This window comes from Podarcis cretensis, assembly GCF_951804945.1.
Source record: "Podarcis cretensis genome assembly, chromosome: 13".
NCBI classification, from domain to species: domain Eukaryota; kingdom Metazoa; phylum Chordata; class Lepidosauria; order Squamata; family Lacertidae; genus Podarcis; species Podarcis cretensis.
The window spans coordinates 40,153,138-40,177,938 of NC_137182.1; the positions used below are offsets into that span (position 1 = coordinate 40,153,138).

The 24,801-nt window shown below is 48.5% G+C and overlaps 1 protein-coding gene across 2 annotated transcripts in view; it reads right to left on the reverse strand.

The window, feature by feature from the left end:
* The window catches only part of TAOK2 (TAO kinase 2), a 39,709-nt gene extending 15,269 nt beyond the window's left edge, over positions 1-24,440 (reverse strand). Inside the window, exons 1-17 of one of the 2 annotated variants that reach the window (XM_079951076.1) lie at positions 24,360-24,440; positions 22,337-23,470; positions 12,284-12,456; positions 11,685-11,756; positions 11,396-11,497; positions 10,729-10,774; positions 10,536-10,632; positions 8,864-8,977; positions 8,274-8,365; positions 8,014-8,107; positions 7,770-7,851; positions 7,086-7,253; positions 6,786-6,998; positions 5,501-5,629; positions 4,145-4,381; positions 2,692-2,820; positions 1,010-1,213 (exon numbers count right to left, since the gene is read on the reverse strand). In XM_079951076.1, the coding sequence (XP_079807202.1) occupies positions 1,010-1,213; positions 2,692-2,820; positions 4,145-4,381; positions 5,501-5,629; positions 6,786-6,998; positions 7,086-7,253; positions 7,770-7,851; positions 8,014-8,107; positions 8,274-8,365; positions 8,864-8,977; positions 10,536-10,632; positions 10,729-10,774; positions 11,396-11,497; positions 11,685-11,756; positions 12,284-12,415 (1,911 nt within the window). In that variant the 5' untranslated portion in view covers positions 12,416-12,456; positions 22,337-23,470; positions 24,360-24,440. Of the gene's footprint in view, positions 1-1,009; positions 1,214-2,691; positions 2,821-4,144; positions 4,382-5,500; positions 5,630-6,785; positions 6,999-7,085; positions 7,254-7,769; positions 7,852-8,013; positions 8,108-8,273; positions 8,366-8,863; positions 8,978-10,535; positions 10,633-10,728; positions 10,775-11,395; positions 11,498-11,684; positions 11,757-12,283; positions 12,457-22,336; positions 24,223-24,359 lie in introns of those variants that run through there. The other variant, XM_079951077.1, reaches the window with a different exon arrangement.
* Positions 24,441-24,801: the final 361 nt, after the last annotated feature.

Below are 24,801 nucleotides of genomic sequence, written 5' to 3' on the forward strand. Positions count from 1 at the left end.
GAGACTGGCTTCTTCCTGGCATCAAGGCTCTTAAAAGGGTCAGCATTCTTTCTTACATCCAGGTTTCCAATGGCCGCATTCTTCTCCCAAGGGCCCCAGATTAACAACTGTCTCTCATTCCCCTTGCTCTAATGTCAAGGGCTGCAGGCACTCTCCCTCCAAGCCTATGAAAATACAGAATTTGGGACTGGATGCAAAAGCCAGCATCTTGAGCAACACCCAGCTCTCTTCTATTTTAAAGAACACTATTTTCTAGCAAAGCTTCCAGATGATGCTGGAATGCAGGTGCCGGTGGTTAGGCTCTATGATTAGTATAAAAAGGAGATGTTCAGCAAATCGAGGAAATAGTTTATAACAGTTTATATAATGAGGTTTGTGAAGGTTTTGCAGAATTTTGCATGTGCACACATAGAATTTGTATTGCTTCACTGCAGAATTCATTGTTTTGGAGAAAAGATCAACTTGCTGACACCATATTTTAGCAGAGGTGGCCAGCGGCCACAAATGCATTAGTGCTAAACGGGCTCGGCCCTATATACGTGAAGGAGAGTCTCTGCTCCCATCGTTCAGCCCAGACGCTGAGATCTAGTTCCGAGGGCCTTCTGGCAGTTCCCTCGTTGCAAGAAGAGAAGTTACTGGGAAACAGACAGAAGGCCTTCTTGGCAGTGGCACCCGCCCTGTGAAACACCCTCCCATCAGATGTCAAGAAGATAAAGAACTACACAACTTTTAGAAGACACCTGAAGGCAGTCCTGTTTTATTGTGTGGGCAGCTGCCCAGAGTGGCTGGGGCAACCCAGTCAGGTGGGCGGGGTACAAATATTATTAGCTCCTGTTCTTGCGCTGCATTGTACTTGCTGGCTCCCTGGGGCAGATACCCAGACATCCCCTGTCAATGTCTGTTCTTCTGGGACAGTAGTGGTGACACCTACTCACCAAAACAACCCCTCATGAAGCCCTGGCCCTCCTGTGAAACCATCCCTTCCCCACAGCCAACGCCAGACTCTCACCTCTCGCAACAGGTCCTGGTCCAAGTTGTGGCGGGCCAGCAGCATCTTGCGCTTGTACTGGCGGCACTGCAGCTCAAAGTACTGCCGCTGGCGGCGCAGAAGGTTGGCCTCTTCCTCTGCTTGGTAGTGCTGCATGTTCTCTTTCTGCCTCAGCAGCCACTCTTGCTTCTCCCGCTTGGGTGTGCTCTGATTCTCCTGCAGCTCCTGAGAGAGGAAAAAAGTCATGAGAAATGGGACACGATGAAGCATGATAGTATCTCCTCCTACACAGCATGGGCGAAGAAGAGGATCTGGCTGGCGGAAAGGAGCTTGAGCTCTCTCACCGTGGGCCACCTTGATGGGTCCACCCACCTGTCAATCATCTGATGTCACCATGGTGACCTAGCTGCTAAGAAAGCAGGGTGCATTCTAAGCGTGCTCCTGTTTCTTTCCTGAACTCTTTGGCAGCCCAGCCTGGGATTCAAGCCATCAATGCAGAAGATCTATGTTCCTCAAGCTGGGCTGCAAAGGAAGATCCCTGCAGCCAATCCCAGCTAAGGTTGCAGTCAGTGCTGGTCAACTGATTGGTCCTGGTTACAACCCTCTGTTTGGGCAAGGATCAGTTGTGCTTGGTGGCTCCTGACCGGGAACTCCAGAGCACAACTGATGGATGTTCAAATCAGTGTTGGTTGGCGCCAATAGCAATGCTTACTTTTGGCAAGGATGGGCCAAATTTGGAATTACTGGATGTGAGCCAAGGAACAACCAGAAGAGCATTTTAGGGCTCTTGGTTGTACCTTTGCAGCCACATCTTTACCTGCCCAATACCTGACATCAAATGTGGGCCAGGTGGCTGTGGTTTAGGAAGAATTGCATTATGGGCCAGCTAAGGCCTCCAGCCAGGCTTGATGTAGCCCACAGGCCAGAGGTTCCCCACCACTGCCCTACACCTAGGCATAAAACTGGGTAAAGAACATCTGGGTGCAGCTGGCAAATATATGGAGAGTGAGGGTGCAGACCAGCTGCAAAGTCCCAAAGGAACTTCCACAGAATACACTCATTGCTAAACTTTCTCTAACTGCTCCTTCATTTGAGCGAATCATTCATTCCTCTTGTTCTCACTGAATGAGGAGTGCAGGCATGCTGGAAGTCCAGCGTTTGCCAATCATTTCCCATGGTGGGCTTCTGCCCACCAAAGAGAGAGAAGAACCACTCATTCAGTCTCAAGGAAACAGCTCTAGGGCACTAGCTCACTCTTCATAAGCAGGAAGTCGGCCATGGCTTGCAGGGAACTATGAGAATTTTCAGCATCGAGGCAACTCTTGAGTATTCCCTGCCGCAGGGCGGGGCATGTGATGTCCCTGACATTTAAAAATTTATATTTTATATGCATCCCCCCTAAAGATTGTACGATTGACTCCTAAATAAGCTCCTTCAAGGACTCTACTTTCAGGTCACTGAATTATCAGGCGGTAGTACCACAGACTGAACCAGAAATTAGCAATGCCAGATTCAGAGGCCGCACATCCCTCACCCATCCATGACAGGATTCCCAGTTACAGATGGATTCGGAAGACAGCACAAGGGGGGAAAACACAGAGGCTGGGATGAGAGACCAGGAACTTTCCAAAAGGAGGCTGCCAAGCTGGTGTGACCCCTCCCCCTCCCCTCCTGCCTACTTTGGTCCTCTTTAAAGGAAGTACCTCTTTAAGTTGCTCCTTGCGTAGCTTATATTGCCGCTTCTGCGACTCCAGCAAGTTGCCCAACTCCTTTTTCTGCTGGCCCAAGATATGTTGCTGAAACTTCTTCTCCTCAGCCAGGGCTGCCTTTGCCTGTACAGGGGATGGGTGAGAGAGAAAGAAAGGAAATTCACCCACAAAGGAAGGATGAAGAGAGTTTGGCCACACTCATGGCTGCGTGTGTAGTAGCGTAGCTCCATGCAAGCACAGGGAAGTATTTTAAGTGTGGGAGAAAGAAAAGGTAATTGCCATTATGGGGGTGTGGGCAAACTGGCAGAATGTCCAAAGCCAGAGTGGGAAACTGAGTTGGAGTCTCAAAGAGCCTGCCTATGTCTAGCAGAAATAGGCAAATTTGCACCGTTAGCATGGTTTTCAACTCACCATTTTTAATGTGTTTGTTTGGGTGGAGGGAGGGGAGCAGGGCATTCAGGCCTGGCTATTGTCGAAGCTGGATGTCCTCTGATACCAACACAGCAGCATAAGAAGCTACCTTGTACTGAGTCAAGACCATTGGCCCATCTAGCTCAGTACTGTCTACACTGGCCAGCAGTGGCTCTCTGGGGTTTCAGGCAGGGGTCTCGACCAAGGATTGAACCTGGGACCTTCTGCATGCAAGGCAAGCTCCACCACTGAGCTATGGCCCTTCCCCATAAGCAAAAGTATCTGTTTTTAAAAATGATCCCAGCAGCAGCAGCAGCAGCTCACTGAAAGGATCCCAAAGCACTGAGCTACCCGGTCACAGCTGATCTGGCCAGAAGGGAAGGGAAGAGCCACAGCTACAACAGGAGCCAAAGAAGAGACCCTCTCAGCAACAAGCCTGGACCACCCCAAGTAATCTGGTCAGAATGGAAGGGAAACCAACAAGGAGGAGCTTCACTCTTTTTATTGTGGCTGGTTTTTAACACACCCCTCCAGCACACGCAGGGCCAGTGTCAAGAGGCCAGGCATTTGCGGAGGGTCTAGGCACCGTTCCAGGGGGTCCGCTGACAAGAACCCCCTGCGCCTGCTCTTCCTACTGCCTGGCCCAGGCAACGGGGCAGCAGTAGGCAAAGGAGGATCCACAAATGACACTGCCTACTTGCTCTCCCTGGCCCACTGCCTGGCAGTCAAGCAAGCGGCAGCAAAGATGAAGAGGAGGAGCAACAGCAGCAGTTGGTGATGATGGCGGCGGCGGCAAGGAGCAAGGCTCGCTGCTGCAAGAACACCCCACCGGTCCTTGGTAATGGCTCCCCAAAACCAGGAGCTGGTGCTGAGCATGTGGTTATTCAAGAGCCTGAGGAACTCCACTTTCCTACGGGAGCTCCTCCACTAGGGAGGCCACAAGCTCTCTGCCTTCCTCCTGCCGCTTGGAGCCATCGTAACCGTCTCCAACAGAATCTCCCCCGCTCTGGCAAGGCAACCCCACACTAGCCCTCACCTCCTTCTCAAATATAGCTTGGTGCTTCTTGGCCAGTTTCTCAGCCTCAGCAGAGAAGTTGCTGCGATGGGCCTCCAGCTCCTTGTCGAGCCGCAGCTGGTGCTCGTCTAACTCTGCCCGGAGCTTGTTCTCCAGAGCCAGCAGCTGCTTCTGGTGCTGGCGCCGCATCCGCTTGTAGCCGCTCATCTGGTCCCGTAGCGCCGAGTCTTGCTCGTGCTCCTGGATCTGGCGAGTCACCTGGGGAAGGGCGGCAGGAGGTCAAAGTTAGGCAACCCTGAGTCTCGCAGGCCCCACTGCTTATGTGCTTACTCCTGAATTAGAGCTGCATCCTGTTAAGGGGGAAAGCTCAGCACCACCCTTTCCTGGGCCATCCTCAACACCCTGCCTACAAGAGCCTGTTATCTGAGAACTAGGCCTGCCACATCTTGTCAATTAATCCATTTTTATCAAGCACCAACCATTAAATCTGGAACTTTTAAACTATTATAGGTACTGATAAAGTTGCAGGTAGCAGGCACCACCCTATTTTTACTTTATTACATTGACACCCCTCCTTCTACCATGAGACTCCAAGGTTTGGCACACAGCTGCACCCCACTCCCTCTCTGGGACTGCCCCCTTCTAACATGGTGCCTGTTGCACTGTGTGCATGCATCATCAAAAATGGTGTGGCTCTCTGGAGCTACTTTTTTGTTCATATATTAGATTTATTAATCAATTAAGGAATAATTCCATTGCTTAAGTTTCGGCAGTCCAACACAGAAACAGAGCTTCCTTTTTTTCTCTCCAACAGAACATTCCTAGCCTCCCTTGGTCACAAAGTGTGTTGGGGAAATGCCCAAAAGGCAAGAGTATTGAACATGGGACTTCCAGGTCTCCATGATTCTCCCTCTGCTCCTTTCCTACAATAGGAAGCTGTACCTAAGAACAACAATAGATGTTAATAGTCCATGACAATTCTTTCCCCACGGAATCTGTCCGTTCCTTTTCTAAATGGGTCACTTTGGGGCCAGTTTCTTCCCTCCATCCTGGCACCCTCTGGGGCTGCTGGGAGTTGTAGCATGAAACATGTGAAAGGTGCCAGGTTGTGGGGGCTGCATCCTGAGCCCTTAATAGTACTGCAGGACATGAATTCTCATTTTTTATACAGCTAGCAAGAATCCCACCTCATCTTAAGAAATGAGGATTCAGGAAGAAGCAGAACCTACTACTTGGGAAGAAGTTGTGTAAACCCTGCAGTTTCTGCAGCCTCTGCATAAAAACAAGGTGCTGGGCCACGAACAATGAAGAGACTGAACTTGGTTTGGAGGGGGGGAAATCATGCTTTGTCCAAACATGACTTCACCTTCCACTCACCAGAGAAGCTGTACGGATGGTGGCAAAGTGGTCTCGGTTGCGGCAGTAGGCACGGCGCCGGGCAGCTGATGATGAGCTCTGGGGCTCCATCTCAGGCTGGTACGGGTCATCGTACAGGTTGTCGTGGCCCTGAGAAGCACCAAAACAGGCTTGTGAGAAATGCAAAACCTACACTGTTCTAACACCTTCTCTTTATGCTGGGTGACCTGGGTCAACAGAAAGCGCCACGGCTGGGTGAGGATGGGTGGGACACAATTTAATTCCCCCATCCAGTGAGGAGGGAAGTGGCTCCATTGGGCTTAAATTTGCCTTGGTGAGGCAGAAATTAATGTTTTATTCTTCCATGGAAATTTTTCTGTTCTACAGGTTTACTTCTAACAGTGAATGGATGCCAGTTGCAAATACTACTATTAGGCAAGCAAGCTTGGCAATTTCAAAGCATTGTGCACAGTAAATACAAATAAAATAAGCGTGTAGAAATAGATCACTGGGCAGATCACTCTCTAGGGCAGGGGTAGACAACAAGGTGCCCTCCAGATGTTCTTGGACTACAACTCCCATCAGCCTCAGCCAGCATGGCTAATGGTCAGGGATCATGGGAGTTGGTCCAACGACATGTGGAGGGCATCAGGTTGCCTACCCCTGCTCTAGGGCATCAGAACATTTTCTGATGATGCAAACTGAACGATGTCCAATGGAATATGAGCCTATGCAAATTAGCCTAATACGTACAGGAAAATTTCCCCAAAATCCCACGTTGTCAGGTGTGTCCTTTACAACCATTGGTTTCTGGGCAGAGTGGGGAGGTGGGATAAATCTATGCTTAAAATGTGGTTAGCTGTGAAGCAATGGGTCTAATAGGTTTTCAGAGCTAAGGATGCTTTAGCTGCAGACCCAAACTCTTTGGTCTCTACTGCCTTGCTTCCCACCACCATTCCTATCATATTGTGCGAATCCAACCCACATTCAGAGGTGGGCCACTCCCACAATTCACCCACCTGGGCAGGACCAACCTGCGATTCCCGCATCTTTACCACCTCCTACCGCCACCCACCAGCATGGGAGAGCTTGAGGAAGGCCAGGGCAACTGACGCTTCCTACCCAACCGGAGCTGCTCCCTAAATTTTGCCCTTCACTACGGCAGCAACTCAGCGTGCCTGCTTCCGTGCTTCTTTGGGCTCTGATCATGGAAAGGCACAAGTGACTGTTTCCCAAGCCCATTCAATCCTGCTCCCTCCTGTTACCATTCAGATTTTCCCACTCCCAAAGTACATGTATCCTGTACCGGAAGGCGATGGATGACGGAGCTGTTGGAGGTGACTGTGTGCTCGCCTTCCTGCATCATGGCAATCTCAGCCCCATCGTCGTCATCGGAGGCATCCGCCAGGCTGTTGACGCTGCTGCTCTGGCTGCTAGCGCTGATGGACATGCTGGGCACTGAATGGCTACTCTCCATGCTGTTGATGGTGCCTGTACGGTGGAGAAACTGCTCCACCTCCTAGAGTAACGTAGAGAGGGGAAGAGGTTGGGGAGGAAGCTGGAGCGGGGAAGAAGTTGCCTTGGGTAACCAGGTAGAACCACTAACCTCCTCCTCTTCTGGTGCCTCTGCATTTGGGCCATTCTGTGCCTCCTGGAAAAGGATTTTCTTCATCTTGCGGTACTGCAGGTTGTCCAGCTCCCGCACAGCATCCTTGGTTCGCTGGATCAGGTCCATGATAACTGTCTGGGGACGTTCCCTCAAGAGGAAGCGATGCTGGGGAAGAATGAGCATGAGGTTGGTTGAAAATGGTTCTCCAGAGCAAGTTTTTCACAAATCCACTTTAACTGGATTAATTCTGTTCCACTAACGACTCAAACTAATCTACACAGTGCACTCTCAACTTGTCTGGGAGGTGAATCAAACATTATTTTTCACAGGTGGAGCATCTTTTTAACAATGAAAAACAAAACGGAAGATTTGTATAGTTGTTTCCCGGGGAACAATGTTGAAGGGAGTTACTTATGAAGGTTGATCCCACGTGGCAACTCCCCACCTACACCCCCCGCCCCATGTTACCTAGCTAATTTCCCGTCTTGGCAGTCCCCGGCATCTGTTTTCCTCTCAATGAAATTTCTAATAGAAAAACAGCTTTCTTCTTCTTCCCTCAGCCTCACTTTCACTGTCCCACAGACAGGGCTGTGTTGTGACCAAAGTTTCAGAGACATAAGTGGACTATGGGTAGAGGAGACAAAAGGCCCCTATTCAGGGTGCAGCTGAGCTGAGCAGTACCTTGAGCAGCACATCAGAGGTTGGGCGGTCCTGGGGGATCTTCTGCAGGCACGAATCCACAAAGTTCCGGAAATATTCAGACCTGAAAGAAGTAAAGAAAGAGCAATCCAGGAGGCCTGCCTTCTTTCCAACTCCAACCTCAGCTTCTGTCACCGGTCCCAGCTCTAAACCCATCAATCCCTATTTCCAAGGTCCTAGAACGCCCTTCGTTTTCATAAACACATGAATTGAGGGCCTTTCTTACCAGTGACTGGACTGGAGCAGCGGAGAATCATTCTGGGCGATGTGGTATAAGGCACTCATAGCATTCATGTTAAAGAGGGGTGGTTTGCGCTCCGCTGGGGATAAAGGGACACTGATGTTAACAGCGACATTTCACTTTCCCCCAAGACATTTCCTCTCCTGCCTCCCCCACCTTAAGAACTCTGGCAGCTCTAAGCTTGCCAGGGCAAGGAGGTTCTTGGAACACACCACCTTCTCTATTCCTAAGAGCACATCCCATACCAAGTTCGATGCACGTGATGCCAAGTGACCAGACATCCACCTTGCCGTCGTACTGCCCCTCGTCCATGGCTAGGATCACCTCGGGAGCCATCCTGGAAAGAGCACAGTTCACAGTGGCCTGAGATCATGATTCACAGCTTGTTAAGAATCTATAGCTGGGGTGGTAATGAATGTAATGTCCCCAAATGTCATGGGGCTACAACTCCCATTGGCACCAGCCAGCCAGGTCAACGGTCAGGTATGATGGGAGCTGGAGAGCAACAACATCTACAGAGCCACCCCGATATACGGCATTTTATCTGCAGAAAAGGGCAACCCTCTGCTTCCACGCAGTACCACTTTGCTTTTCTACTTCTCAACATCTCCAACTCTTCCCTCCAGAAAATGCAGGCCCTATCAAATCCACTAAATTCTCTTTGCTTTTCTAGGAACCAAGTTCGCGCACATCGAACCTCACTCCCAATTTGCCCTGCCATATTTTCACGCAAACACTATTCTCCTAATGAAGGGCGAGCCTACAATTGCTTCTTGCCACAGATCTTCCCGCTTGTCTCCCGGGTCACACAAACACCCAATTCTTGCTCTCTTACCAGTATGGGGTGCCAACAAAGGAGTTAGCGGGAGCAATGATGGAGGCCGAGCCAAAGTCCCCCAGTTTCACTTGTCCTGGCTCAGTCAGCAGGATATTCCCAGCTTTCACATCTCTGGAAAAGGCAAAGCTTAGTGGTTAAGAACTGCATGTGGGAGAAGAGATAACCATGGACTGGAAGGTGGGCAGAGAGGGAAAACAAGTGTGAGAAGCGGGGGGGGGGGGGAGCAGGAGGATGGAATTGTGGCAGGAGATGTGTGCACTGAGAACTGCATGCTGGGGGGGGGGGATAGATGGAGATGGTTAGGGTGAACTGCTTAGCCTTATTCAAGTGGCCAACTTCTTACACAATTATAACCAGATCACACATAGTTCTAAGTCATAGAGGGGGGCCTACGTGTAAACAGAAGGCTTTCTGCTTCAGTCCTAAAGCAGAGCAAGAGGGGTTTTGTGGTTACGAGTATTGGACCAGGACCAGGGAGAATAGGTGTAAAATCCTCATTCAGGCATACCACTCGCTAGGTGACTTTGGACCAGTCACTGTCTCTCAGCCTAACCTACCTTCTGAGGGTTCTTATGAGGATAACATGGGGAGAGGGACAACCATCTATGCCACCTTGAGTGCCTTGGAGGAAAAGTGGGCTGTAAATGCAATAAATAAATGTGTGCAAGGATGGGGCATTAGATATGTGGCAGAGGGGCCTGATGGTATGCATGGTCCCACTCTCTCAACACATGCCAACGTATTCATGTGGACCCTGACATGTGCTAGAACCCAATAAACAACGGCTTGCAAATTATACTGTGGGGGCTTTGTCATCCTGCCTGTGGATCATGCAAAGAGCATGAGCAACTAAATATACAAGTTAGGATATAGAGAAACTCAAGCCACAGAGACCTGGCTTGCAAACAGCACTAAGCCTTTCATTGTTTAGCCAAATGTGGTATCCAAACCCACACCAGCAGACTAACGATAGCTTGTTTTCTGGCAACAAACCATGATGTGAAACCATGGCTAATTATGGTTTGGTGTTATCTCCTTGCTTAACCATGGGTTGTCTAGTGAGCATTGAGGGTGGAGTGGTCAAACTATGGAGGCAGGAGGTAAGAACAGCTGGAAAACAAAGCAAGTTTTGGAGAAAGAAGCTCTTGGCTTATTTGCCTGCCTGAAAGATAACCCATGGTTTGTTGAATAAATCTTAGTTAAATCAAAGCATGGCTTACCATTATATATGAACACAGCCAGACTGTCTGACCTTGCAGTTTTAAACCAAAAGCTGCCATTTGCCACGATTTCTCGAGATGTAAAGTGGGAGGAAGGGAGGAAATATACAGATTTTATGGCGCAGCAGCTTCAAGGTCATATTATGCCCTTACAATGCAGGTTTCAAGCAGCTTTCTCTGAAGTTTGCATTCAGTTCATACATTAAGTTTATTGTCTGTCTCTGTGCTGAAAACCCCACAGGAATCGCTTGCATGAATCAAATGCAAATAGGCCTCGATGTGGCAGTTAAAAGTAGCAAATAATTCAATTTAAAATCAGAAGGGTCCATAAGGACTGCACCCTCATGGTAAGATGGGACATGGCCATTCTGCCATCCAGGCTCCTGTGGACTATGCCTAAAAACAGCATGGGAAGATGTGGGCACACAGGGCAGGACTGCTCATCTCACCTGTGGATCATGTTGTGCGAATGCAGGTATGCAAGCCCCTGCAGGGCACCGTGTGTTATGGCTGCAATCTCTACTTCCTGCAGCGGTTTCTTGTGCACTAGGAAACATGGGAGGGAGGAGAGAGCATCACATATAAGTGTAGGAAAAAGGGATACAGAATATCTACCCATCTCACATGGTCTTGGGTACTCACCTTCCAGCAAGTCCGAGGCAGAGCCCAAGCAGTACTCCATCACCAGCTGATGGGGTAAGAAGGCAGGGAATGAAGTTAGCTCAGGGCAGAACATTCCTCTGAACCCCACCTGCCAACCAGTCCCCAAAACCTTTACATACCTGGGACTTCCGATTCACTTAAGAACATAGGAAGAGTCCCTGCTAAATCAGACCAAAGGTCCATTTAGTCCAGCATCCTGTTCCCCACAGTAGCCAACAAGATGCCTTCAGGAAACCCATAAGCAGGTCAGAAGGCAACTGCCCTCCCATCCTGTTGCCCTCCTGTCAACTTGTATTCAGAGGTATACTGCTTCTACACATGGAGGTTCCATTTAGCTATCATGGTTAACAACCACAGATAGTCTTATCCCTCCATGCATTTGCCTAGCTCTGACCCCCCTTCTAAAGCCATCTTAAAGCAGCAGCCACAACCACATCATGTAGCCATCACTTCCATGAATGAATTTTGCTTTTTAAAAATCTCTCTCTCTGTTTTGTAAGATCCATACTTGCTCTTTAACCTAAGAAGAAACCCGACCACTACTCAGACCCCTCCTGCACCCATCCAAAACCTCCATCATTCAAAGATCAGAAAATCTTCCTGGAGCCCAAAAGGTTAATGTGAGCAGCTTCCCCTCTCATCTTACCCATGCTGTATGTTCCCGTAGATAGCAGCCCTTGTATTCAATGGTGTTTGGGTGCCGCAGCTTTTGCAGAAACTTCACCTCTTTGATAATATCCTGCCATTTCTGAAAGATAGACAAAGGGGGCCTGAGCATGGAGAAGCCTGAATTCCAGATGAAGGAGAGAATGGGACAGAGCCCAATGGACCCAGGGCACTCTCAGTCGGTCTAGAGACCTAGGGAACTTAATCACCAAGGTCCGCTGGCAGGCCAGCTGCGACTAGTGTTGTCAGAAGAGGGGTGAAGCACAAACCTCGTTAGACTGCTTCCCACTGTAGGACATTTTCTTGATGGCCACCACTTCATTGTTACGTATGTCTCGGGCCTGTGGAAGGAACAGAGTGTCAGGAAGCTGTTGGGGGGGGAGGGATGGCCAGATTCAGAGGGAGTCGATTCAGAGGGCTGAGTAGAGGCTGGCTTCTCTGTCTGGAAAAAGTAATGCAGATCAAGAGGGCATTCTCACACTCAGAGATGTCCACCAGTCAGAGGCATGTTGGGAGTAACAGGAACCCATTTCATAAGAACGAGAAAGGAAGCCTGGATGAATCTGACCAAGAGTCAATTCACTCCAGATCCTGTTGCCCACAGTGGTCAACTAGCCCATAAGGGGTTGGGGGGAGAGGCAACAGCCCTCTCCAGTTGTTGTTCCCCAGCAGCTGAAATTCAGGAGCATACTGTTTCCGAACCTGGGGCATACATGCAGAGGTTATAACTAATAATCTTCTCTACAAGGAGGGCAAAGAGGTGTGATGCTAATGAGTAAGAAGGATCTGGAGGACATGCTTTAAGTGAGCCTAGAGGGGTGTGTTCAATTCCAGCAATATCACCCCACCCCACTCCTTCAACACTCACAAAGTAGACTGCTCCGAAGCTGCCATGACCAATCTCCCGCAGGTCAACAAAGAGCTTCTCGGGGTCATCCTTGAAGAACAGTTCAGCCACCTCAGGGTCCTTCAAGCTGCCAGCCCGGGCATTAGACGGCATGGCGGCCGTGGAGGAGGCTGGGCTTCACCTTTGCCCTTCTCCTAAGGTGGGGAAACAGAGGTTAGCAAGCGCTCACCAAGGGTAAGACATGGTCTGATAGGACACACAATGAGGCTACTTTCCTGAAGCTAAACATATCTAGGCCTGATCAGTGAGGGGACTGGACCGGGGGAGGGGCATTTAAGGACCTCATGTAGGTTGCCTTGAGTTCCTTAGTGGAAGAAAGGCAGGTTATAAAAATATATCAGACTCCCTACAAAAGGCCCATTCTTTTGCTAAATCAGCCAGGATGGGGAATCTTCCACAGCTGCATCCAATCTAGTCACTGCTCATACAGGACATCCTTCAAAAGAGAATCCAGGAGTCGCAAGTTCCCACCCACAAAAATAAGAGAAGTGGTGTAGAATGGTAATCAAGGAGAAGAATTTGGAAGGGGGGGAACCAATGCCAGCAATTGGGGTAAGACTCCATAGAGATCAGAGAAGATATAACTGTTTCTCTTCTTCATGTTGTGCTCCTGCTGCACTAGCAGCAGCATTCAATTGGGAACTGAAAATGTACTGAATTGGGGAACTGCATGCACCCGAAACTTTGCTTATCACTAAGTTTTCCAACTTTTCTGCTCTAACCACAACAATATACCCTGGCAAGCAAATTTCTTTCATAAAATAAATTACAGGCTCCAATTCTTTCTAAGAAAACTCAGGAGTATCTCCCTGAGATACAATACACTCTGACTCAGAGCACACTTGTCCCTGCTGCTTTCCCAACTAAAATAACCTCCATGACTTGCTCCTTCTATGACAGGATGAAGGTTCTTGCTGGGTTTTCCCTCTTCAGTGTGGAAGGACTGAACATGCTCCAGCTCCACGGACTTGCATGCGCAGTGCCACCTCCCCCCTGCAGTGGGCAAAGACCTGGATGTACAGCAGCCACATTCTCACAAAGAATTGCCTCAGCTTAATAAACTTCTTTCTTGCTTTAGTTTCCCTTCTGCTCTTGATGACAGTCAAGTTAGGGAGGAGGAAGAAATTAATAAGATCTTCTTTAAAAACTACTTCTTCGGTGGCAAGTACTCCCAAGGATGTATAAACAAAACCAAAAAGAAATAATCAAGTCCAACCCTTCCAAGGTTGCTTTTGTGATTTGGCTATATTGTGCTGCTTTCCTTAACAAGTTTTTCTAGAGCAGGGATGGATGGAGAACACATGGACCTCCAGAGGTTGTTGGCATTCAAACCCCTATCAGAATAAGCCAATGGTTAGAAATAATGCAAGTTAAATAGTCCACCACCATCTTGAAGGCCACAGGTTCCCCACTTGGGTAAACTGAGGTCAGTCAGTTGTGAGGGGCTGAAGGGAATTATGGGAAATGTAGCAAATGAGACTTTTGAGAGGCTTGCCTGAGATTTTACTGGGCTTGGTACAGGAGAAGTGGACTAGGTAATTTCTTTCTTTCTAAGATTTTATACCTGCCCTTCTCCAACAGGTTCCAGGGTGGGTTACAATATTATAATATACGGTTATAAGTTAAGACCATTGCAATGATAATAATGTAGTAAATCCTCTCTGAATGGAACAAAACAGTATAAATCCAACAAAAGTTCAGTCCCCAAAAAACAAAGGCCAGGGCAAAGAGGTGTGTCTTTTACATACAGTGAAAGCTGTCCAATGAAGATGTTGCACACTACTCTGTGGGGAGGGTGTCCCACAATTTAGAGGCTGCCGCTTGGTCAGACTCATGCTGGTAACCTCGAAAACACTGTCCAACCATCTCGTCGGGGGCGACAGAGGACGAGATGGTTGGACAGTGTTTTCGAGGTTACCAGCATGAGTCTGACCAAGCTGCGGGGGGCAGTGGAGGACAGGAGTGCCTGGCGTTCTCTGGTCCATGGGGTCACGAAGAGTCGGACACGACTAAACGACTAAACAACAACAACAACAAAGAAAGGCCTCTCCTGGGCCACTCTTCCCCACACTTCTGAGGATGAGGATACCAAGGGAGCCCCCTCAGTCGATCTTAACACCCAACAACTTTGGAAGGGGTGGAGGCAGTCTTTCAGATATTTGGGGCCTGAGCTTTTTAGGGCTCACTAATGTGATCATCCTGAACTGGGCCCAGAGACCAATAACCCTGTACACAGGAAGCATGGACAGTACAGAAGTTGCTTACTCCTTATTAGTCCTCAAAGAGGTGCTCAGAGCTGTTCACCACTGGGAAAATGTCACCTCCATCATACAATTTTATGTTAAAAGCTAACCATCCACATATGAAACAGTTGCATGTCACTACGTTGAAATGTTTTACCTGCAACACACTGCCCCAATTGGTACATCTATGGAGTTTATTTTAATCAAGGTATTTAAGACTAAAAGATGCAGGTGGCATAGAAGTAAAAAAAAGGGGAGGAAAGAGCAGAAATACATTTCAGATTGTAAGCCTGCAGGCAGGGGCTGTCTTGCAAGCTATTGTATGCAAGCCACTCCAGGTAACTTTTAGGTTGAAGAGTGGGGTACAAGTGCTCTAAATCAATCAATCAATTCTATGGCAAGATGACCCATACTTCTTTGATGTGGCATTATATAGCGTACAAGAGGCTGAAGCTTCTATAAGAGATCAGAGACAAATCCAGGCAGCCTAGACTTTAGCTCTGAACCCTACATCAAACAACTCAAATTTCCAGACATACCAACCTAAATTCCCCGGAAGAGATCCTTCAGCAGGAGAATGTGTTTGCCGCTTGCAGTGGACTGCCATGCTGCTTCCCACCCTGGCCCAAGAAAGACACTCCCAACATGGTTACCCTGCTTTCCAGAGGGGGAACCTCACTATTTTGGAGTCTATGCTTAATGCAGGTATAAGCCACTATTCTGACCTTATTGCTAATCACACCCTGGCAGGCTGGGCACTCTTCATCTTTGCTCAACACAAAAGGCAAGAAAGAGGTCTGTAAAAGTTGGCACCAGCTACTCCCCCCCCCCCATAGCACCTCTGAAGGCTGCAAAACTCCACAGTGATCCTTTGCAGGCCTCCATCAGCTGAATGAACCAGCAGGGTATTCATATAGGCTAAAACATCTTGTATGTCTGGACTGTGGATCCATTCCTTGCCCTTGACATTAGTCAGCTGGATGTAACCCCCTGGAGTCTTTGCCTATGGGAATGGGTCAGGCCAGGCTGGCTAGATGAACATTAGAAAAACAAGGCCCATGGCCTTTGCCTTTTGAGGGGCGCCAACCTGCATCTAAACTCCGTTTGCCAAAACAAGTTTCTTGGGGTACCTCTTCACCTTCTGGGATGGGCAGAGCTCATTGAACCAATTCCCTCCTCCACCCAATGAACAGAAAAACAAGGAAATCAAGAGCCTGCAGGCAGGCCATGTCAGCGAGAGGAAATCCTTGCATTGTTCAGTTGCTTCCCAGGGAACAATCCAAAGCAAAAAGGCAAATCACAAGGCCAGCCTGGCAGCAGTAATGCGGGTGGGAAGGCATCCTTCTGCTGTACCTCACTTCACTAAGCAGTGCACAGAATTTAACCTCTCAAGTTTGGTTTTCAGTTCCAGGCTAAAGTCAACGGAACAGGGTTATACAAGGAATTCAGAGAAGTCATCTACGGCTACTCCTTACACAGAAAGAAATGCCCCCTGCAGCATAAGCTGTATCGTCTGCAAAAAGGATCTGCAAAAGTAGATCAGGCTCTCACCCAACATGGAACAGTAGACCTGCTTTCAGGTCATCATCAGCAGGTCTGGATGTCACACTTGACCCAAGATGTGCAGACTAAAAGTGGAACCAGTTTATAGGCCTGTGACTCTTAAAGAGTCGTGCAAGATCTTGCTGCTTCCGCTGAAGCTTTGGGAGGCTGCAATTAGACACAGAAAGCAGCAGTTACCATTTGCCAGCATACTTCTATGCCACTTTTCCAGTAGTTCTCATGGCACAAGACACTTCCAATAAACACAAAAAGAATATATAATCTTTAATTATTGTAATATAACTATTAAAAAGGACCTGTGCTAGAGGGTTAAGAGCACTCCTGAAGGCAGGCTTAAGGATTTCTTCTCAACTGCAGAGTGTAACACAGGGGTGGGGAACCTCAGGCCCCTCAGGCCTCTCTATCTGGCCCTCAGAACTTTCCCCAGGCATTCCCCTCTCCCCAGGCAACAGCTCTCACTGGCCCTGCTTGACTGCCTGTGTGTTTCTGCCCGGCTAGAAGGTGTCTTTGAATTCTGATAATGCCTCTTGCTTGCCTGGATGGCAGAAAGAGAAAGGGGAGTGTGAGTTTTTCGTAGAAACTAACCTACTGTTCAAAGGTTGTTCTGCCCGCTTTTGCCTCCGTCCCTGTGCACCACCAGCATGTGACCCTCAGAAGGCTGCCTAGAAGGGAAAGCAGCCATTGGGCTAAAAAAGGTTCCTCATCCCTGCTGTACCGGATAAGCACATTTGGAAAGGAGTTAACCACCCAGGACAAACAATACACCTTGCTTTTTCTATAGCATGTGCTTTGGCTCACTTGCTCAATCCAGCTACAGTGAGTTATGAAAATTAGTCAGGAAGCTCTGACACAGGACCTGCTGCCAGTTTCAACAATCTGCTTGCAGAACACGCTACCCAGAATGACATTTGCCAAGGGTGGGTGGACGGACATGTTGGAAAAAGTTAAGTGTCTATCCAAAGGCTGGGAGATGGACCCTTGACCTTAATGGCTTTCCAGCTACTACAATTTAGAGAACTGCAGATAGTGATCCTGAATTCTTCTGTTTGTTTTCACAAACTGAGGATGTAACTTGAGGATCTCCTGAAGAAAATGCACCTCATAGGCCTGGATGGCAAAGAGGGGTACCAGATTTCTGACAGGGAGTAGCAACAAGCTTATTTATTTAGCTGGGGATGCCAACATGCTAAGTAGGTTGACAATGATGGGCTCAACTATGCAGGAAAAAGGAACAAAAATGCATTACCTAGTATACCAATGTCCACCCCAAGTGATTGCCACTGTACCCCATCTACTAATAAGGGTTTTTCCTCAAAAGCTGCTGGGATTGTTATGTGTGCTTGGAAAGCCAAAATTGGTGAGGTTGCTTCTACTCTATTTTACCACCTGAAATATATCAAGCATTGAGCTGTTTACACTGCATTCTTTAAGATACAGAGATTAAAGTAAACAGAAGAACTAAAAGAACAGCCTGATTATTCTGGGTTTAATCAGTGAAACAATATACAGTGAAAGCTGGTTAGGGGAAAGTCTTAAGAGAAGTGGTCAGGAGGCCTCAGGCCTAACTTGGCAATTAAAGCTAGGTAACTTATGACAGCAGACACTTGGCAACAGTGAAATGTAAAATCCTAAGGCAGACTTTCCACAAACATAAAGTCATTAAATTGCAGGTGAAAACAGATACACTAGGAGACGGTAGCATTAGGCTGCTGAAGTCCCATTAAAAAGTGAAGAAGATATAAACTCCATCAGGTTCTCCCTATTGCAAAACATCATCAGCGGTGGGGATATGGTTGCAAGGAAGAGCCATCTGAACCTAGAGAGGAAGGGGGCAGAATTATCCAGTACCACAGGTGGGCTTTAAGTATTTGAAAGCGGGATAGTGCCACAGTTGTGGCACATGTGGATCTTTCCACACACCCAAAATCAAGAGGCCTAAAGATCACCTGCCTGCAACACTGGAAGCCACAACGTCTGGACTGCTCCCAATCTCCAAATGTTAGCCACTGTCCTTTGTGGTAGTGGCAGAGAAGCAAGTTGTGGGTTTTCTTTCTTTCTTCACTGGCCCAGTAAATGCTTTTAGACAGCACCTTGTGCCAAATACCACCAATGAGCAATGAAATACTATCACAGAATGAAAGAAAGGACAAACTCTGGTCCAGTTTGTTGAACTTACTCAAGGGAGGCCGCTGCACCTCCACAAAGGGCTTCTGATCCCTTCTCCTTACTTAAGCCTCCAAAATATTCACACGTGGCCCATTTGGATACCCTCTTGATAGAAACCTAGGAAACGCTTTAAAGCTCCAGCCACAAAACAGCAGAAGAGCTGCCCTTCACCTGTTGCTGCCCTCTTCATATTTGCTGGCTTTGCACTGCAACTACAAGGATTATAAAGTGCTTATTAAAAATTATGGCAGCAATTTCTATATTTAATAGATGTATATCCTGTCTTTTTTCCATCATGGAACTCAAGTCCCCAGGCACTCTTGCCATCCAGGAACTAACCAGGCCCAGACCTGCTTAGCTTCAGCAAAGCTACAGCATCCTGGGTCCACAGAAGCACATCTCTGTTCTGTTACTGCTTCCTAGTCCTTGCTTCCCAGGCAGCACAATCCTTTGAATGTTTACACAGAAGCAACTCCTACAGTGCTCAATGGGGTTCATCTCAATTAAGTATACAGGGTTACAAATCATACAGTGCCATCCTACACGCCTACTTAGACCTAAGCCCTTCTGAATTCAATGGGGCTTACTCCAGGTAAATGGACTCCAGCCTTAAAGTCTCTTTCCTAAATATTATGAAATACCCTGTCCTGGCCTCTTTCCTTTCAGAGGTTCTAGAATGCTTTCATTCCAGGGGGTCTTCTCCTCCGCACTACCAATTCCTTCTGTGCTGGAAGAATACAGAGCTTACTGAGTAACCTGTGGGTAACTCAGAAGCAAGCCCTAGGGGTTGTATTCTACCACAACAGCATGACAGAAAATAATGCTTTGAGAACACAATGCAGCCATTTCCAGAGATTTTGCTGCAACCATTAGAAAACTATTTTAAGAAAGAATTGGAAGGAGTTCAGTTACCTTAACAAATGCCCTTCGCCGGCCGGAAGAAAATATTGCATTTGTCCAGACTACTGAGGTGATTTAGTTTTGCATACCCTGTCACATATGTTAAGCCCATGGAAAGGCCTGTAGTCATGAGACGTACATAAGACAGACTCTCACCAAACCAGATTCAACTGAAAACTAAAGGCAGAAAACAAGACTGGTGTTGGATGTTATAGAAAGCACTTCCACTTTTCGCAAGTCCTCCATAGTGTCTAAAGGGGAACTTTTGTATGTGTCGAGGGGGTGGGGTGTGCGTGTGTGAAAGAGAGAAGTTCTAATCGTATCTCAAGCTTCTACATGTGTCCTTTCAGACATTATACTGGAACTCTCATTCATTCCTCTGCTTGCCAGCTCTTCTTAACAACATATTCTCTGACAAAGGACAAGATAAAAGTTAGAAACTTTGGGCTGTTAAATTTATCTGACCAAAGAGGGTTGCCAATTATTATTTTATGTCACATCGTGGTGAGATGTGCAAAAAGAGGCAGCCTCTTAACACAGAATCAGCAGCCACAAATATAGAAACAATTTCACCTCCCCTAAGTAGTGCCTGGGCAAGAGGGGTAGGATGCTTTTATTCTTAGTCTGGGTTGGCTTGTTTGCAGTCCTTTGGCTCAAAGCAACACTTTTGTTACACCATCATAATCATCTTTTTTAAAAAAAATCTGAATATTCCAGGATAAAACTTCTCTCATGATGACATGTCCAGCTGAAAGGAGGCTCATGATTCTGTTTTAGATTACTGGAAGTAAGTGTATTATAATCAAGAACATAGGTGGGGGGAATCCAGCAAAGGAAAAATCCTAAATGCTCATTGAGAAGTCATGCTCTTTCTAGCAACAGGGGCAGAAACAGGGTTTTAAATGGACATGTGTATTAGAGGAATGGGGCTGCAATTCTAACCTCACTTACATGGGAATAAGCCCCACTGAACTCAACAGGACATGTTTCCAACTTGTCACAGAAGTGTGCTGTAAGTCAGAGAAACTGGAAAAAGTGTTGGTTCTTTTCCTTTCTTTTGAGCTCTTGATATAATTGAAATGACCGAATAAACATATGTGGACAGATTAGTAACTTTGGGGCATTCATTTGCAAGGCTGTCCCCAACTAAACAGACTAAAATAAGAGTGTTACTGGTCACAAGAGAGAATCAGCTGGGTTAAAAGTCTGAGGAGCTCCTGTCAACAAAAGAAAAGCAATTTATCCCATTATCTCGGTGGCCAAGCACTTCAGAAAGAGCCTTCAAAAAAATATCACAGGAAAAGCTTTGTCAAAAAGCAACCAAGTAGATACTGGGCCCCATCTTGCATGATAAAACTACTGCCTATTAGGACAGTGGATGGAGGAGCCCCAAAAGCAACATAGATTTCAAGGACTCTTACTCATCCTTGATAGAAGCATGCCACACAAAACCTTTCCTGAAACCTTCTGGAATGATGTTCAAGCTACAATGAAAATTGTTGGATGCACACCACAAGAAACACCCCTTATTCTCAGACTCATTTTAAATTCCTACCTTAAATTGGTACGTCCCAGAGAAATGTGCAATCCCTTGAGGTGGTAATATTCCCAACTCCCATTTTTTGACCCAGGTCAAGCAGCAATACAATCCATGAAAGTGGAGGTCTTGAAACTTGTGTGCTTTGTGTTAATGGGCTTGATAAACATGCCATCATTCATTAATTGATCTTCTGAGACAAGACATGTACAGAAATCTAGACTGCTGAAGACCTCTTCTTTAAAGGTACTAGCCCCCATGTTTCTAGAGAGATATCTGAAAACAATCCTGGTCCACAGGTGGGCGGGGGTGCGGGGAGTAAAACAGACAACTGCCATTGCTCAAGGAACACACTCCTGGTTTTCTTATACCCCACTGTTTATAGATACTGCCTCCTAACAGCACCTTCACACCACCAAGTACTAAATAATGCTCAATTTACCTAAAACTCTGAATTAAATGTGAAACTCCTGCATACTAACAGAATTGATATTTTTTGTACAATGTTATATTGAATGCTGATTTTTATTTTCCTCTCTGTGGAATATGGGTTTCTTTGACATTAAATCTTTTTCTGGTTGCCCCTCAGAATACAAAAAGAGCAGGCCCAGTGTGAAGTGGTCCCTGTAGCTTAAAAGGATGTCAAACTGAACACTATCCACCATTTAGGACAAGCCATTCATCCTCCTTCCTTCCAAGTGGTCACGTTAAACCTTATTACTCTGCAGTATCTGTGTGAAGCACCCCTGCAACCAAATACAGTTTCACCATGTCTTCCTCCTAACCCATTATAAACACACATACAAAACTTTTGGTAGCGTGCTACGTTAAAATCCAACCCCAGACCACAAGCCAAGGGCAATCATCCCATTTCCCCAAAATTCACTCCTGGTTGCATGCTCAAGATTTACAACAAAGTTTCAGCCTGAATGATGATTCCTAGGGAAGCCAACAGTAGTCCATCATGTTAACCTACCTTGATAACACCTACACCCCCAACCTTGTCATCAAATATTTAAGGGCATAACAACAGGCCTCTAGGTTTCCTTAAAAGCTGAACAAGACCTAATGGAGAGGAACAGGACTAGGAGCCAGGGGCTTTTAGTTGCATAGTCAAGAAATGAGTCTAGCAGTCATAGTGAGATGCAATTGCTAGGTTGCAAAGGAGGTTTTTGGGAGGGATCGGGGTGGTGGTGTCAGCTTTTATTCTCAATAAAAAGAAGACAAGGATTTGAGGTGGCAGAATGGAAACCCAGGATCCATGTTCTGGTGAACAGAACTCCTGGCTTCTTCAGAAGAGAGAAGTGGGGCCCAGATGTGGCAGGGGAAAGCTGCAAGTTGCTACTCCTTCATTAAGCCTTTAGAAGAAGAAAATGAGTTCAGGGTGGGGTGGGAGGGCGTGTGCTTCTCAACATAGGAGGGATGATTGTTGGGGGAAGGCGGGGGAAGCAGACAGAAAGAAAATCGGATTTCCACAAAATTGGTGCATACAACCTCTTTGTTCTGCAAACGTTCACCTTCTGTTATCTTCCCAGCCTCCCCATCACCACCACCAAAACACACATCCCTTCACCTCTCCCCTGTATCAGTACGTTCAGGTCTCACCTGTAAGTCTCGGCAGCTGCCTTGATACTGTTCCCCTTGCGGCTCCAGCTCCAGGATATTGGGGGTGGGGAGTACACCCCCGACCTCCTCCTCCTCCTCTTCCCCAACTCCTCCAATCAAGGAAGAGGGTTTAGAGGGAACTGTCACTGGCTCCCCTGGACGAGCGAGGCCTCTGCGTAGGAGACATAGGGCACCTAGAGTATCTCCCTCTCTCTGGCTTGGCTAGGGAAGAAAGGATCCGCAGCAGCGAAGACGTGCAGGGGGCTCTACTTAAAGGGGAAGGATGGGGGGCATCCCTTTGAAAAGGTGAATGAGGAGTCTCGCAGCAGACCCAATTCTACGGAGACTCTTCAGGGCGGTGGGGGGGGGGAGGGAGGAGAGGAGAGAATATCCCAATTTAGAGGAGGGTAAATCTCTATCAGACAAGAGGCCCTACCGACAGACGACTCTTTGGGAAGCCTATTAAGGGAAGGAAGACGCGGGCTAAGTGGGACGTTGCAGCCCCTGTCATATATTTCAGGTGGGGTGAGCTATAAAGGACCCACAGGTAATGGATGCGGAGGGGACTCAGGCTTGCACCTCCGAAGCGGAACGCGCCACCGCCCTCACGGGGAAACTGGGGCGGGGGGTCAGGAGCGGGGTGGGCGGACGGGGGCGGGCTGGTCCTCCAGGAGCCCCAGAAATCCTCCAACGTCCAGGGAGCCCTGCGGGGCGGGGGGCCGGGGGAAGGGAGGGGCTACCTCTCTACGGCAGAGGGTGGGGTCGGTGATGTGGAGTACTGTGGGGATGGGGGGCCTGGCGCTATCCGGCCCCCCCTCCCCTCTCTCGCCTCCTCGGGCTCCTCTGCCTTCTCACTCACTCACTCACTCCAGTTGTCCCCAAATCCAAGATGGCGCCCAAGGCAGGAGCCAGACCGGAACCAAGGCAGAGAGAAGCCCGGGCGCATGCGCATAGGCGGCGGCGCGCGGCGGAGGAGAGGGCGCACGCGCAGTGAGCCGTGGGAGGGAGCCGGGAGAAAGCCGCATGCGCCGCGGACTGGACACGCGCCGAACGCCTTTCCGAAGCCAAGGAACGGCCGCATGCGTAGAGCGGAGCGGAGACGTAGCGTACGGCTTGCGCCTTGGTAAGGGCGTTCTGGAGAGAGAGAGAGAGAGTTAACCGAGCATGAGCTGTGAGGAAACAAGGTGTTGCTGAGTGAGACAAAGCGCATGTACACTAATATAAAGGGAGCGAGCGAGCCGAATCGCTCGCGAGGGCGCTGCGTTCATTGGGTTGCTGCGGCGTCGATGGGCGGGACCGTGGCTTCCCTTGACAATACGAAAAGAGTGCGGGCGGATGTCTGGAACCGGGCCTAGGGGCGAGGAAGCCGCGCCGGGCTTGGAGGAGGCGGGGCTTCGGGAAGGGCGAGGGCAAACAAGGAGGTCGGCGTCCTGGTTGGCTGATAGGGGAAAGAGCTGTTCAATGAAAGGAGTCAGATTGGGACGGCACAAGCCCTCCAGCCAGTTTTGATTGGGACATACGGTGGAGGCGAGATGTGATTGGTAGGTTGGCGTTGTTGGGGGCGGAGCTTCTAGCGCTCAGCTGTTACTGGGGCAGGATTCCGAAAAAACAGGCGCGCGCGCGCATAGGAAACGGGCGAAGGGACGACAGCTGTTGAAGGGGAGGGGGAGGAATAAAGGACGCTTTGGCGACCGTTAAAGCGTCACGAGCGCGCGGCCACTCGCCCGAACCACTCTGGAGGAGGGCGGGGTCAGGCTCCCCTCACTCGACGGAATGTTCAGGTGCCGCGCGGTCTCCCTAGGGTGACCTTTCCCTCGCCTTATATGGGAGCAGCAGCACCTTGGCACCTGCGCAGTTGGGACCAAGGCGAGCTATAACCGCCCTTTCTCAAGGGGGCGGCGGCAGCGGCGGCGGAATAAATCGTACGCCCTTTTCGCCGTAAATTTTAAACCCTCAAAACCAAGCAAAAATGAAAAAGCGGCAAAATAGAAACACTCCAAAAAAAACCCCCGAAAGGCTCTACCTGCTTCGGAACAACCCCCTCCCCACAGTGTCACGTGATTTGGCCTCGCTTGTTGACTCCGCGAATGCTAATGCAGCACAGCCTGTACATTGTTGAGCCCGGTGACGTATCGGACACAGATTGGCTGGGCTGATGCATTGGCTGGGACAGTTCAGAGCAGATCGTGGTCCACCTTCTGTGAGGAAAAGAGGGTTGGTTGGTGTTCATTAAAACATCTCAGGGGAATGGTTGAAGATTGTGATGGCCCTGAGAGGAGGTAGAGAAGCTAATGGACAGGGAGCCCCAAGGCAAGGAAGCTGAATGAAGGGGCAGAGTGGAGAAAATGGCTTCTTTCTTCAACGCAGATGTTTTTTTTAATGCAGATTTTAATGTATTGTTGCAAAAGCCCTGTGCCTGCCCTCTCTCCACCCAGCAGTGGCCAGAGCACTCAGGGCCAAAGGCA